Below are 16,443 nucleotides of genomic sequence, written 5' to 3'. Positions count from 1 at the left end.
CCTGTTGCCATTTGAAAGTTTGAAGATGGCTCCTGGGGCCCTATGGTGGGTATCCTGGGGGCACTTGCTTTTCACAGACTTATCACCCCCTGACATTGGTACACTCCTGCACAACTGGATTCGTCATATTTTTGTTCGTTTCGCAAATCTTTCAGGTCACAAAGTTTGGTGGGACACCCTGTATATTCCCACATACGACCCAACCATGACATAATGTTCACTACTTCTATTATCGGTTGTTGGCTCAACCCAACCATTTCATGTTCCCCGATTGCCTCAATCACTCTAGCATAGAAGCATTCCGAGTGATGCTTGTTGCCGGAATTTTCTTTTTGTGAAGCGAGTGGCCTAACTATATTAGAATTGTCTGGATGTTCATGGCCAGTGTTGCCAACTTTGGAACTCGTTTTTCTTTTCGACTCTAGGTACGTCGGCTTCCTGGATAATTGGTGCTTCTTGCTTTGTTCATTCTAATATGCACAGCTCGTGATCAAATGTGGCGCATTATGGCCAACTCCGTCTTTTCCGTATTTTTCGTGCTTCTGTTTTTTTCTATTTTGTTTTCTTAGATGGTACCATTGATTATACACGACATATCTTATGTTCTACATGACAGGTTGACACTGAATATTACACTCACTTCATATAGTGCTCTTTGCAAAACATGTACTTTTCATTGCAGTTGGCAACACCGTTAAACCACTGGTGGCCTTCATTTGTTCCCTATTGTGGCAAGTCTCTTTCTATACATCACTTGTCAGCATTTTATTTTGCCGTGCCCCCCCCTTTTTTTGCGGAATTTGCACTTTTCCCCCTTGTCCAACCTTGCTGTTTCCCGAACTTCCACCCCTTATATTTCTTGAACCTATTGCTATGGGCAGCTAATTTTTTGGTAATGCTCATCTCTTTTACAGCTCTTTCAATTGGCGTAGGTCGCATCTTTCACTGCAACTATCATTTTTGGAAGGTTCCCTTGTTAGCTCCCTTGTGCTATATGGTAAGAATACTCGTAGGTCAAGCTGAAGAGCTACATCCCTTACAGCCTCATTGCTGAAAGGGAGGCTACACTCCAATCCAACCAATTATTCAATCTTTGTCGTTATGTTTGAATTAATTAATGTTTGGTTGAGAAGAGGCCAAAGACTAGAATTTTGTGGAAGAAAGGAATTTTGACTTTCGTGTGCGAGGAGGCGATTGAGTTGAATTAACATTTATCCAAGAGGTTAGATGTTTCAGCTAAGATTAACACTTTTCATGAAATGGAATAAACCTACTATTATTATTATTATTATTATTATTATTATTATTATTATTATTATTATTATTATTATTATTATTATTATTATTATTATTATTATTATTATTCACAAAAACTGTTGCTCAATCCATTTTCATCGAGCGAAGGTGTTCTAGGTATTGCTATTTAAATTCTAAAAAATAAAATTAATTATTAACTATTACATATTACAAATTCATGTATGATCTGTCAGGAAAGTAAATGTACACCTATTTTTCGAGTCTGGCATTCCTGCGCTCCATCCGTGGAGAGTATGAGAATTAAATCAATCAAATGTTTACTGAGGGGCAAAAAGAAAAGCTTAATCTGAATAAGACATTGCAGAAGGGCACAAGCTGTGAATACGAATAGTGCATTGTGTAAATAAAGGACGACACCGAAAGAGAAAGCCAGAAACAGCTGTTAAACTTACAAAAAAAGAGTAAAAATTGTCGAAGTGGGAACATAAAACACAAATACAACAAATACGCCGACAACTAAACGATCACCATGCTGTGATCTTGGTGTAGTGGTTAAGGTGCTGGCTTACAAATGCAAACGACGCAAGTTCGAATCCTCGGCAAGGACATTTTAAAAATTTTTGTTAATAATACATACAACTCATGAGAGATGGTAAAAGAGGTCGTATTTAGTTTTTCGTAGCAATTATTATTGGTAATGTTTAGTACTGATAATACTTTTTGTCTTTGCGAATTGCTTTTGTTCTTGTCTTAATTTCGAAAGAGAAGAATATCCGAACAAATGCCACCAAAATTCCTCATATTTTGAATGTAAACGCCATTTGCAATTAGTAAAGAATAAAAATTGAACGTTCCGATGTAGCTGCAAAAAGTAAAAGGAAAAACATGGAAGTAGACCATACTCATGGTTATTAAAAATACAATTTCTACATGCCTTACACCTCCCGACCACGTTTCTACGTTAGCAAGTAAGAGGCTTGTGTTTAGGATAGGCTCGTCAATACGTTTTGCAAAGGGGCCCGGTTTAGCTCTGACGCACCACAGGTGCGAGAAGGGAGAAAAACACTTTTTCTCTCTCCCTCTGTGTGTCTATTTATCTATCTATTTGTATATATATAACGCTATTTGTGAATGCCATAACCACCCTAATTTTCAGCGGATTGAGACGAAACTTGACACAAACATTAATTGTTGAAATATCTTGATGAGTTCGTTAACCAGAATAATCAGATGAAAATGTTCAAAATGGTGGCCCTTCAAACTCTTAAAAAGTTCCAAGGGAACCAAATTTCGCCCATAAATAGGTATTCAGAAAGTTTGAATAAATTTTCCTCTTTTACTGAAATATTTGTGTGCAGAAACTTATTGAAATATTGGACCCGATTAATCCCCTAAAGAAGGTTCACGCCCTTTCGCATCGGTCAGGTTTTTTTTTTTTTTTTTTTTTTTTTTTTTTTTTTTTTTTTTTGCAGGAGGGGTTATCTTCCTATTGGAACAAGATGATTGTTTTGATGATATGAAATTACACATTGAAAGTGAAGTAACTTGTGTAACGTGTTATTTGAAAGAATAATATAATACATGTGAATTCCTCTAACACAGAGAACTCATGTATTTCGAGTTCGGGAGCCTGAATGGCGAGGAGTGTTATTTGATTTGCTTTTTAGTAACACATTGCATTGCAAATAAAGGTAGGCAACATTAGTGGTAAGTAAAATAATAATAATAATAATAATAATAACAATAATAATAATAATAATAATAATAATAATAATAATAATAATAATAATAATAATAATAATAATAATAATAATAATAATAGGTGTTGTTTGTGGCAAGGCAATATCTTCCTCAGTTCTTCTTCAAACGTAATGATTGTAACGCCATATCTCCCTTACAAACAAAATATTAGCAATTTATATCGAGAGAACGAGAAACTGTAGAGCGATGGGACCAACGTTGGACAGTAAGCTCTCATAGTACTCAGAAAAGTAAGCGATTTCAATGCAAAATGAACGAAGAGTCATTGTCATGGGTACTCATGGGGCCACGGCAGAGCCCTCTTTAGGCAAAATGTCGATAGCTTATATCGAGAAAACAGGAGGTGATACTGGGATGGGACCAACGTTGGACACCGTGGACCCATAAGGCGCATCGAAAAAATTAGGGAGGCGGGCGCCAGCCAGCCTTACTTATTTCCACATAATAATATAAAATTATATTGTCGAAATACACACACGAGTTAGCTACTAATATTTCATATTATTATTATTATTATTATTATTATTATTATTATTATTATTATTATTATTATTATTATTATGATATTATTATCATTATTATTATTATTATTATTATTATTATTATTATTATTAAGAGAAAATCCATCCTGTAGCGAAAAGAAACAATACTTTGTCTCAAATGGATAAAATATCAAGCCGAGATTGATTCGAACTCGCATGGACGGCGCGAAAAGCCAGTGCTTTGTCCACTATTTTTTTTAACTGACTCACCGAACGCGTTTCAGTAACTTACTTATTGCTAATTTTACTTGCTTCACTCGTTTAACTTGCTTTTTCTAAGAACTTATAACGACAGGGACACGAACACAGAAACATCGAGAATAGTTAAAAATGATAGATGCTCTCCCGCCAGGAATCGAACGCGAGACTCCATACACCCAAGGCTCACGTGCTAGCCTCTAGACCAGCGGCGATGGCAACGTTCACTTCCTGTGTCGTTAGGGATTACGACCACTGTATTGCCAGCTATCACTTCTGTGGGTTGTATACTATTATCACATGTTTCTTCTTTGCTTGAAGAGTAAAACCTACATTATATGTAATACATGAGGTATTTAGACCTACATGCTCTTCATATAATGTAATAAAAGGGTCATGGTGTCGGATTTTAATACATGACGTATTGCAGTATACAACATGCTTTGCATTACTTGTTTGTTTGTAGACAGCTACTAGCTTAGTGTTCTGAAAGGTTGTGTCCCGTTCCGGAATTATTAATTTTCGGACTCCCGAAAGTAAAGCCGGACAAATTCCGGAATTATCATTGCAATAAGATTATTGGTTCGTTCCAAACATGTTCATGTAATGATATTTCCACCAAAGTGCATGCCGTAGTTAATTTATTCGTTGATCTGGAGACAATTTAGTGCCCATTAATAAATTAAATAACATACAATGGAATAAAATTACTGAAATGATATCGTATTATACAGTAATTTCGCCGTGCAAGTTCAATAGTATAATAATAATAATGATAATAATAATAATAATAATAATAATAATAATAATAATAATAATAATAATAATAATAATCATAATAATAATAATAATAATAAAACATTTTCATCGGTCGTGTGCGGAAAGTGAGAATTAAATCAATCACATGTCAAGTCAATGTAAGGAGAAAAGCCTAAACTGAATAAGACATTGAAGCGGGTCACAAGCTGGGAATAAGAATAGTGCATGGTGTTAATAAAGGACGACACCGACAGAGAAATCCAGAAACAATAGGTAAACGAAGAAAAAAAAGAGTAGAAATTGTTGAAGTGGAAAAAAAATACAAATACGAATAGGGATGAGCAGGAGTCGAGCCAAAATTCGACTCGACTCGAGTTCAATTCGTGTCGAGTCAAAGGTATTTTTCTTGTAGTACTTAAAATTATACTGTAGTTTTTAAAATTAAGGCTGAGACCTGCACGGTCGAATTCTTGAGCCCAAGCAGAAGACCAACTCGGGTAGTGATATCAACCGGCTCGGCTCGTATCAACTGAGCGAAGTTGTTGTATTACTATACATCTGCTTCCGCCCCTGTCAAATCTGGTCGATCTCGTTGACGCGACATATTTGCTTTTTTATACCCCTTTCTTCGTTTACTGAACAAAACAGTAACTATTCTGAAATATACTACTGCGCATGCCTCGTAGATAAATATTTCTGATGCCAATAGTTTCCGTTTTGTCCAAGGAATGTTCTTTTTCTTATTCCCAGCATGACCCTTTTATTACATTATATGAAGAGCATGTAGGTCTAAATACCTCATGTATTACATATAATGTAGGATTTACTCTTGCAGCAGAGAAGAAACATGTGATCATGGTATACAACCCACAGAAGTGATAGCTGGCAAGACAGTGGTCGTAATCCCTAACGACACAGGGAGAGAGTGGTGTCCTTCCCGCTGGTCTAGTCGCTAGCACGTGCGCCTTTGGTGTATGGAGTTCCGGGTTCGATTCCCGGCGGGAGAGCAACTATGATTTTTAACTGTTCTCGATGTTTCTGTGTTCGTGTCTCTGTCGTTATAAGTTATTAGAAAAAGCAAGTTAAACGAGTGAAGCAAGTAAAATTAGCAATAAGTAAGTTACTGAAACACGTTCAGTGAGTCAGTTAAAAAAAAAAGTGGACAAAGCACTGGCTTTTCGCGCCGTCCATGCGAGTTCGAATTAATCTCGGCTTGATTTTTTATCCATTTGAGAGAAAATATTGCTTCTTTACGCTACAGGTAGTCCACTCTTTTCGTATTTTTCGCTGTCGTTCACAGTTAAAGTAACTGACTATTATTCTTTCTACGAATGATGGATCTTCTCTTTGGCTTCATGTCAAACACGCACACGTAATGAAAAGACGCTGTCGATAATAATTATAATAATAATATGAAATATTAGTAGCTAACTCGTGTGTGTATTTCGACAACATAATTTTATATTATTATGTGGAAATAAGTAAGGCTGGCTGGCGCCCCCCCCCCTATTTTTTTCGATGCGCTTTATGGGTCCACGGTGTCCAAAGTTGGTCCCATCCCAGTATCACCTCTCGATATAAGTTATTGACACTTTGCCTAAAGAGGGCTCTGCCGTGGCCCCATGACTACCCATGACAATGACTCTTCGTTCCTTTTGCATTGAAATTGCTTACTTTTCTGAGTACTATGAGTGCATACTGTCCAACGTTGGTCCCATCGCTCTACAGTTTCTCGTTCTCTCGATATAAATTGCTAATATTTTGTTTGTAAGGGAGATATGGCGTTACAATCATTACGTTTGAAGAAGAATTGATTAAGATATTACCTTGCCACAAACAACAACTATTATTATTATTATTATTATTATTATTATTATTATTATTATTATTATTATTATTATTATTATTATTTTACTTACCACTAATGGTGCCTATCTTTATTTGCAATGCGATGTGTTACTAAAAAGCAAATCAAATAACACTCCTCGCCATTCAGGCTCCCGAACTCGAAATACATGATTTACAGTTCTCTGTGTTAGAGAAATGCACATTTATTATATTATTCTTTCAAATAACACGTTACACAAGTTACTTCACTTTCAATGTGTAATTTCATATCATCAAAACAATCATGTTGTTCCGATAGGAAAATAACCCCCTCCTGCAAAAAAAAAAAAAAACCCTGACCGTAGCGAAATGGCGTGAACCTTCTTTAGGCGATTAAACGGGTCCAATATTTCAATAAGTTTCTACACACAAATATTTCAGTAAAAGAGGAAAATTTATTCAAACTTTCTGAATACCTATTTATGGGCGAAATTTGGTTCCCTTGGAACTTTTTAAGAGTTTGAAGGGCCACCATTTTGAACATTTTCATCTGATTATTCTGGTTAACGAACTCATCAAGATATTTCAACAATTAATGTTTGTGCCAAGTTTCGTCTCAATCCGCTGAAAATTAGGGTGGTTATGGCATTCACAAATAGCGTTATATATATACAAATAGATAGATAAATAGACACACAGAGGGAGAGAGAAAAAGTGCTTTTCTCCCTTCTCGCACCTGTGGTGCGTCAGAGCTAAACCAGGCCCCTTTGCAAAACGTATTGACGAGCCTATCCTAAACACAAGCCTCTTACTTGCTAACGTAGAAACGTGGTCGGGAGGTGTAAGGCATGTAGAAATTGTATTTTTAATAACCATGAGTATGGTCCACTTCCATGTTTTTCCTTTTACTTTTTGCAGCTACATCGGAACGTTCAATTTTTATTCTTCACTAATTGCAAATGGCGTTTACATTCAAAATATGAGGAATTTTGGTGGCATTTGTTCGGATATTCTTCTCTTTCGAAATGAAGAAAAGAATAAAAGCAATACGCAAAGACAAAAAGTATTATCAGTACTAAATATTACCAATAATAATTGCTACGAAAAACTAAATACGACCTCTTTTACCATCTCTCATGAGTTGTATGTATTATTAACAAAAATTTTTAAAATGTCCTTGCCGAGGATTCGAACTTGCGTCGTTTGCATTTGTAAGCCAGCACCTTAACCACTACACCAAGATCACGGCATGGTGATCGTTTAGTTGTTGGCGTATTTGTTGTATTTGTGGTTTATGTTCCCACTTCGACAATTTTTACTCTTTTTTTGTAAGTTTAACAGCTGTTTCTGGCTTTCTCTTTCGGTGTCGTCTTTTATTTACACAATGCACTATTCGTATTCACAGCTTGTGCCCTTCTGCAATGTCTTATTCAGATTAAGCTTTTCTTTTTGCCCCTCAGTAAACATTTGATTGATTTAATTCTCATACTCTCCACGGATGGAGCGCAGGAATGCCAGACTCGAAAAATAGGTGTACATTTACTTTCCTGACAGATCATACCCAGTCATTTGTTTTTCCTTCTCGCTTAGAAAACACTACGGTTTTCAGCAAGGATTATATAAGACTTTTTCCTCATTCTTTGGCAGTTTTTACTAACTAAGTAGGATAAGAGAACTTTCCAAATTTTGTAAATTCATACAGTAACCATAAGAGCATTCTTTTCATGCTACGTGAACAGACTCTCTAGCTTTTCGAAAGTAAAAACAGAAGATAACAAGGGGTATTCGTGCTCTCTTGGTAATTCAAAAGACCTGATAGTCAGAAGACTCTCTTCATTATACTCAAAAGTGCTTGAAACCGTTCATTATGACAGCATTATCTTAGAAATGTAAGTTTTAACTTGATCACTTACTTCCTTTTAGACTTCTAAACTATGTTATGAATAAGCAGGGTTGAAAAATTAAAAAAAAAAAAAAACATAACGTGTTTAAAACATGAAAAAGGTGTTCAAAATGTTTTAAACATGTTTTAAAATACATATTTAAAAAAAAACATGTTTTACACATTTTGAATAGTTTAAAACATGATTTTCAAACACATATTTCAAACCGTGTAATAACTTTTTGCTCTACTTGCAACCGATCTTTTCACGTATTTTATCCTGGTAAGACTACACCGTGTTGAGTAAAGAATATTTCAGCATAAGATTAGTAATTCTCGTGGCCCCGCGTAGCGTAGTCGTTAACGCTCTCGCTTCGGTGCGAGCAGTCCCGAGTTCGATTCCTGGTGGGGGCACTCGGTCGAAAAGTGTAGAAAGGCCAGACCAGCCATCCTGAATGTAGTTTTCCTGGGTTTTCCTCATTCACACCAGTCAAATGCCGGGATGGTACCTAACTTATAGGTTCCAGGCCGTTTCCTTCCTTACCCAATCCTTTCTTTCTTTCCTTTCCCCGGATAGTGTGATCACCTAGGGACGTCATCCCTCAAACGTGACAGGCTAAATGGCCTTAGATGCCGAATGCCCAGAAGTCTAAAATCCTAAATCCTGATTCGTAATTCTCAACTTATTTCATATCACGATCCCTGCTTTTTATATTCTGTTACCAGTGACTCTCATAGGTACTTTCTTGGTTGTAATAAGCTTTTCAGGTAGATTTTAAAATTTACCTACTATGGAAATTTCACACAATCTATCAATATACAGGGTGAAACAAAATCCCTCACTATCCTTCTGTTTTGAGATCAGGTTGAGGGAGAATGATGAAACTTGGAAGTGGTCTGACACCTCAGATGGTGCTATCAAGCCTCATGGTGGCCATCTTTGATTGGCATTCAAAATTTCAAATTCAAAGGAAGTCATGTCATGTCAATGTTGAACATCAATAAATGAGAAGATCATAATAGTGTTTACAGCAACTTGATATCTCAAACCGAGGGGCTGCAGTGTTCAGTGGTAGAGTATTTACTTCTTGTGGTTGGGGTCCCGGTTTCGATCCCGACTCACGCCAAGTGAACTTTGTGGTGGATTTTCCCGTTTCCTCCCACTTTCTACATTCCACCCTTTCAATCATTATCTCATCATCATCGTCTCCTTTAGCCTAGCAGGCATAACCGTGGGACGTAAAACTCAAAGATTTCATTTCTTCTTCTTCTTCTTTTTTCGACATCTCAAACCGTTCTAAAGATATGGCAAATATTGGTAAAGCTGATAACACTGATTAAAATTATGTAAACCCGAGAACTTGCAATTAAACCAACCAGAAAATGTCACTGTAATGTCGTAGACGCAAATTACGAAATAATAAAAAATATGTTTCAAAACTTGCCACAAATACACAACTTAGTAATAGGCCTATATTATTATTATTATTTTTTCATGTCTCTGAAATAACTTAGGTATACCATGTTGTAAATACATTATGATCTTCATGTCTATTGAAAACCATCTACATAATTGCATGTCATATTTATCTAAGTCAAACACTTTTACCAAATAAAGTTCTTTGAAAAAAAAGTCGAACTCTCAGTTCCTTCTAAATTTGTTTCTGCTTGTTCGAAATACGTCTTATGATAACTATAGTATTTAACAATAAGATACTTTGTAATGTGCGTTATTCATTCGTGTCACTTGTCTAATTACTACTGCAGAACCCTCCAAAATTTGGCTGCTTTTCGATGTTTGTAATACTGTAAAATCCTTAGCTTGTAATTGCATAACAAATGTGGTATTTTAAATTTTCATTTTACATGTATGTTTGAAATATGTAATAATCTGAGTATTGCTATTTGAAGAACTACGCTTTATGTTGGATTACCAACACACTGTTAATCTGGTGGTATTGATGGGCATCTCAAACAATGTCTCTCTCCCTATATTTGTCTCTCTCCTTATATTTGGAAATTTCAGAATTTTGTTTCTATTAGTTTAAAAGTTACAAGAGCGTATGAAGATAAATAGTCCACTTTGTGTATATATACGAGGGGCACACCAGAAGTAAGTATCGTTTAGTTCTAAAGTCCACATTTTTTATCACCCCAGGAAAACAACTGCGGCGTTGGAGACCCCCATCCTTCACATCTTAGCAGTTCAGGTTTTGTTTCCTAGGTGGCAGCAGTGGAGTCACAGTGCCTGAACGAATAACACGTGTTTCTGATATTGAACGGGGACATGGAAATTTCGTTGAAGAGTAATAGGTAACTATAAAATTCCTCACCGCAGCTGGACGTTGTGCAGCTGATATTCATCGCCAATTGAAGGTTTTGTGTGGTGATAGTGCTCTTGAAGCGAACACTGTTACCAAGTGGATGCGTGACTTCAAAGCAGGGCAAACGAGTGTGAAAGATGAGCAGAGGTTTGGACGTCCAAAAACAGCATTAACTAGCACTAACATTGCCCGTGTTGAAAATAGAAAACTTGTGATACACTGAGACTAACAATGGGACCAGTAGAACGAATGATTACAAACGAACTGGTCCTAATGAAAGTATCTTCTCACTGGGTTCCACGAATGCTTAATGACGATTAAAAAGAAACAAGGGTTCGATAAGTATTGCAAATTTGACATGCTTCAGACGAGAAGGACGACATTTTTTGGAAAATGTTGTGACAATGGATGAATCGGAGATTCCATTATTCAACCCACAAGCAAACAGGCAGTCGATGCAGTGGAAACACACATATTTACTCCCTCTCTTCCCCCCCCCCCAAAAAAAAATTATCGTATGGCATCCGATGAAGATGTGTTGTACGCCATCTTCTGAAATTCCCATGGAGTTATATTGTCCCATCCTATTCCGAAAGGTCATACAATTACGGGCGAGTATTTTTGTATACTTTTTGATAGACTTTTTGCCAATATTGACTGAAAAATGACCACAAATGGCAAATGGCAATTTCCTTATCCACATGGACAATGTACCGCCACACCGTGCTAATGTTGTGACCTCATTCTTTGTTGACCACGGTATTGAATTTAATCCACCGGTATTGAACTTAATCTTCTGGTTGCTTCTAAACCTCAAGGATTCTCTTCGTGGACGCCATTTTGCCAGTAGATCATTCCTGGGAAGTGCTACTTTCCAAAGTCTGAAACAAATCCGCAAAGATGACTATGCCATATGCTACACAAAATGGGCGAAGCGATGGCAACTGTGTTCAATAAAGAAGGAAAGTCTGTTGAGAAATAGATACAGGTAGCTTCCTATTTTACATTACTACATTACTTTTTTCCCTGAAATTTAACCTTGTAGAATGAAAAACAAATTTTCTATGACAATTCAAAGTTTGTATACATTATTTTTACGGACCCGGTATTATTTGTATTTACAAAATTTGTATTCATTCAAAAATTAGCCTTTCATTTCTCAGGTTTGACCTCTTGGCGACACAAGATACGTAAGAAGATGTAGTAATGAAATACAAGAAAAACAGTTAAATAACACGTTAAACGGGTAACTGCAAAAATTGAGAAGATAATGCAAAGTCCATGGGTAAATTATCAACTTATGTAACAACAAAATACTCAAGTGAATTTTATTGTATTATCGCCTGAGTTGTACCTTAAGCAGAAAACACCTGAATTGCAGAACTGTTAACAGTCTTTTTGTATTTATGTATATACAATACTTGTTTAGAGGTGTTATAAAGAACTTGTAACTAAATATTTGAATTATCAAAAAGTGTTATTGTATTCTTTCATTTTTCAATTACTGCCAGTTCATAACCATGACTTTTCTCTTAATTTTCAGCAATGTGGGTGGGAGGAAGATATTTGAGTGAAGTGTCATCTGTCGTGTATGAACACGGAATAGCTTGGTGCTTATCTCCAATAGCAAACAGCCTGACTCTTATACTTGGTATGTCCCTCAGTCAGTTATTGTTTTGAATGTTTGGTCTCCTGGTATTATATTAATGGATAAGTTCAGTAATGATGTACCATAAATATTTACCCCCCCCCCCAAGAAAAAAGACAAGGTATATTCCTTTGTCTTAAGCTAAAAATTTCTGAATTCTTCAGTGACGTATACTTGTATGCTGATTGCATCCGAATAGAAAACAGTTACTAGTACTGAACGTAGCGATTTTTCAGTTTAATACCGTGTATCAATTGTAGCGTCTTTCACCCTTCCTTGATTCATCATACCTTCTTATTGTGATCCTCAGGATACAACTCATTTTCCTCTAATATCCTAACCAATTTATCTTCCTATTTCTCTTGTTTTTATTACATCCTTGACTTCAGGATTATATATTACCCCCCAGAATAAATATCACTAATGCATTATGATTTAATTTCACTTCCTTAAGTTTCTCTGTTATTACTGGGATTTGAGGGAAGAGAAATAATCTGGAATAGTGTATGTATATATTTAACGCTGACAGACAGTAAGGCCAAATGCAAACATATTTAAATGACTTGTAAATGGGATTTATATACCATCTGTGCTTGGAGTAAAGTTTCTGTTGGAGTTCCTTTGTGAACTCATGTATTATCCTTCGGACTTTTTACGAACTGATTTATTATTGCAAAGTAATCGAATACAATGGCCAAACCAAACGCTCATTGTATATAAATATACTGATATCTCAATCATAATAACTAGTAATGGAAAAAGATAACTGAATTCGTTTTGATCAGAGAAAGGAACATTTATTTTTTATAAATTATTAACAAAATTTTACCACGTGAAATTGTAGTAAGAGGCAATATATATCATACTTTACGCAATAAATTGTTCATTAAATAATAAAATGTATGGCTTAAGAAACCAGGAAGATTATCGGGGAGGAGACAAAAGAACGTCTTTGGATCCTATTATCTGTGAAGCTAACCCGAATGTGATTCATGTTTTCTACTTTGCAAAACTCTTATTTTATATTATCTTCCATTTTCTTCTACGCCTACCCAGAGGTATCTCCACTGAAAGAGTACCAACCAGAATTTTATACACCTTGCGCGAGTCTCCCATACAAGCGATGTGTCCCCACATCTTAAACGTATTGGTCTATTAACTCACAAAATGTTCAGTCATGTAGTTTTGTGAAGTTCCACGTATGTAACTTTCTCCACTGTCCAGTTGAGGTTTTATATATACTGGGTGCTAGGAAACTCCACCGACAAAACTCGGGAGGTGATTCCCGACACCGAAACAAGAAAAAAGTCCTTATGCACTTTTCTCTAGGACACATAGTTTCGGAGCTACATGATGCCGAAAACGTGGCAAAATACACTTTAGAGCGCTATATCTCCTCTATTTCGAAAGATAGAGGCAAGGCGGCATGGTCACCTCAAAGGAACGAAACCTGCTCTATTCAAAGATGGGTATGTCGCAATCGTGAAATCAGTGCACAAGGGATTCCCCAAAGGAGCGTAGGGACTCCCGGATAAACTGTCAGGTAAAGATACGTCAAAATAGGCGTGAATGGATAGGTTTCCCACCTGGTAACCATAATTAGTTGTACCATGCCGAGATCTCAAACAGAGACGAAATGGTGGACACGTCATATTCGCTATGTGTCGTTGCATAAGGGTCTTCACCACAGCGAAAATTAAAACTACCCCTAATTTTATAGTTTTTCTGTAATATGTTCAAAATAAATACAAATATTGGGAAAGCAAAACCATAATGCGCTAGATATTATGATTCTGCATGTGATACCGTCATCACAACTCACTTATATACTTTCCATTTGCAACTGCCGAAAGATTTAGCATTTTTTGCGGGTTATGTAAATAGCGGCACACCCAAAGAAGATAGGTGAATTGTGATAACGGTATCATATGCAGAATATTATCTAGTGCACTATGTTTTTGATTTTCCAATAATATTATTTGTTTTCAAGATATTATAAAAAAATCTTTAAAATTAGCAGTAGTTTCATTTCGCTGTGGTGAAGATCCATAACCACCAGGTACTGATGGTAACCAACAATGCAGTGGTATTAATTATTCCTGCCAGGGATATTATGTTATTTTCATTATATAAGCCGGGGATAAGCTTTTACGTGAGGTTGATTTCCCCTGCACCCCCTCGTTTATTGGAACACTGCTGACAACAAAACATTGATTATTGTCGGGAACATTGCACGGTCACAAACAGAGCCATAGCTACCATACTGCTAAACCACACTACATACGTACTTCGTTGATTTGCCTCGAGAGGACCCCCAAGTTGCCAGTCCAGGTCATTCCGATGCACAAGGAGTTAGCACTGAAGAAACACTGAGTGCATAACCAACAAACAAGACATCACCATTGAGCAGACCTATCTTGTCTGTCAAAGTCATCCGTGAAGTTGAAGTGGGCAACTACTACGTTGTGTGTTGTAAATCACGTTCATAGTGTAGTGTGTTGTGACAATGGCCCATTACACCAATCAGGAACAGGCCAACAATTTTTAACCCTATCATTTGCAACGGGTTCAGGGTCTATCGCCAGGGGATTTTTCTCCCAGGCTGGACTTTTGTAATCATGTTCTTCATTTGGTGGCAACAACTGTCGGTTTTCTCTCATCCATTTCGTTCACAGATGAAGCCCAATTTGGAAGGGATGGTATCCATAATTTTCATAATAGTCATCTGTGGTCTGTGGATAATCCACATGGAATGGTACAGGCCCGCCACCAGCACCAGTTTCGTATCAACGTTTGGGCAGGAATTCCAGGTGACCATCTCATTGGACCAGTTGTTCTTCCACAACGACTCACTGGGCCTATCTATTTGAACTTCTTGCGCGAGATACTTCCTACACTTCTGGAGGATGTGCCGTTCGTCTTACGACAACGTATGTGGTATATGCACGATGGTGCCCCGGCGCATTTCTGTCGCCCCGTGCGTGATTATTTGAACACTGTTTTCCCTGGCAAGTGAATCGGCCGTGGCGGCTCTATGTCATGGCCTGCCCGGTCGCCGGATCTAAACTCTCTGGATTTCTATTTATGGGGGAAGCTCAAAACTGTTGTTTATGCTACTCCGGTACCTGATATCCAAACGTTGGTACAACGCGTCCGAACCGCTTGTGACGCTTTGCGGGAAGAACCAGACAAGTTTTGACGTGTGCGCCGGCCTGTGCGACGACGTCTGATTGTCTGTGTTCAGAGTAGTGGACGTCATTTTGAGCATCTTCTTTAGTGTTGCCACAGGTGAGACTGTTGTAAGTCTTCTGAAACCTTTAGTGTCATTCTTTGTGATACTTATTCATCACGGATACCAGTACGAACTCTAGTGTATCATCCTTGAAAATATAGTCCATGTTTGCCTGTATGCATGCTTACTTTTGTCCATGTCTTCCATGCCTCCTCAGTTGCCTACTCGGTAGGGCCTACAGCGATTCTCGGCCCTGCAATGTCTGCGGACTCTGCTTGTTGCGGAACCGCTACACCAACACCCATGTCCGACGGCGTTTCCTTGAATTGGTCCCCGACACTGCAATGGGGAATCCCCACTTTTCCAGCTCTCACCCCACAGTTCGTACGTAAGCCATACGTAACACGTCATAGTACATACGTCTGTTTCACTTTTCACTGCCCCTACCATGTCTGCTTTGCGGAATCCCGTTCTTCCTGTATGGACTCCCATTGCACAGTTCCATCTGCTCCATTCAGTTTGCACCATCAGTTCCCTTGAGTATGATTTTCTTTCTCATTTTGTGGACCGACGTCACTATCTCAATTTGTTCGGGAGATATTCTACTTTACCCACGGTGTGTGGGCGATCTTTTGCTCGGTTCCTGCTGGAACACGCGGCCTCTTTCGACTTCTGTTCATGACTTGTTTCCTTGTTTCCAGTTGTGGAGTCACCTCCCGTAGTGTATTCATCCACCTTCATATCCACAACTTCACTGTTGGTCACCATCAGTACCTGGTGGTTATGCAACCACACATACCTAATATGACGCGTCCATCAATTCGTCTCTGTTTGAGATCTCGACATGGTTACAACTAATTATGGTTACCAGGTGGGAAACCTATCCATTCACGCCTATTTTGACGTATCTTTACCTGACAGTTTATCCGGGAGTCCCTACGCTCTTTTGGGGAATCCCTTGTGCACTGATTTCACGATTGCGACATACCCATCTTTGAATAGAGCAGGTTTCG

General features: G+C 37.5%; 1 protein-coding gene across 1 annotated transcript in view; it reads left to right on the top strand.

Moving 5' to 3' along the window:
* The window catches only part of LOC145679456 (high affinity choline transporter 1-like), an 81,775-nt gene that overhangs the window by 15,179 nt on the left and 50,153 nt on the right, over positions 1–16,443 (top strand). The window contains exon 2 of the mRNA XM_081750038.1: positions 12,094–12,201. Coding sequence (XP_081606164.1) covers positions 12,094–12,201 — 108 coding nt within the window. The remainder of the gene's footprint in view (positions 1–12,093; positions 12,202–16,443) is intronic.

Source organism: Thermobia domestica, chromosome 1 (genome assembly GCF_964235325.1).
Source record: "Thermobia domestica chromosome 1, izTheDome1.hap1.1, whole genome shotgun sequence".
Taxonomy (NCBI): Eukaryota; Metazoa; Arthropoda; class Insecta; order Zygentoma; family Lepismatidae; genus Thermobia; species Thermobia domestica.
The sequence above is the reverse complement of the archived record's forward strand: the minus strand, read 5'-3'. Positions and strand labels throughout refer to the sequence as shown.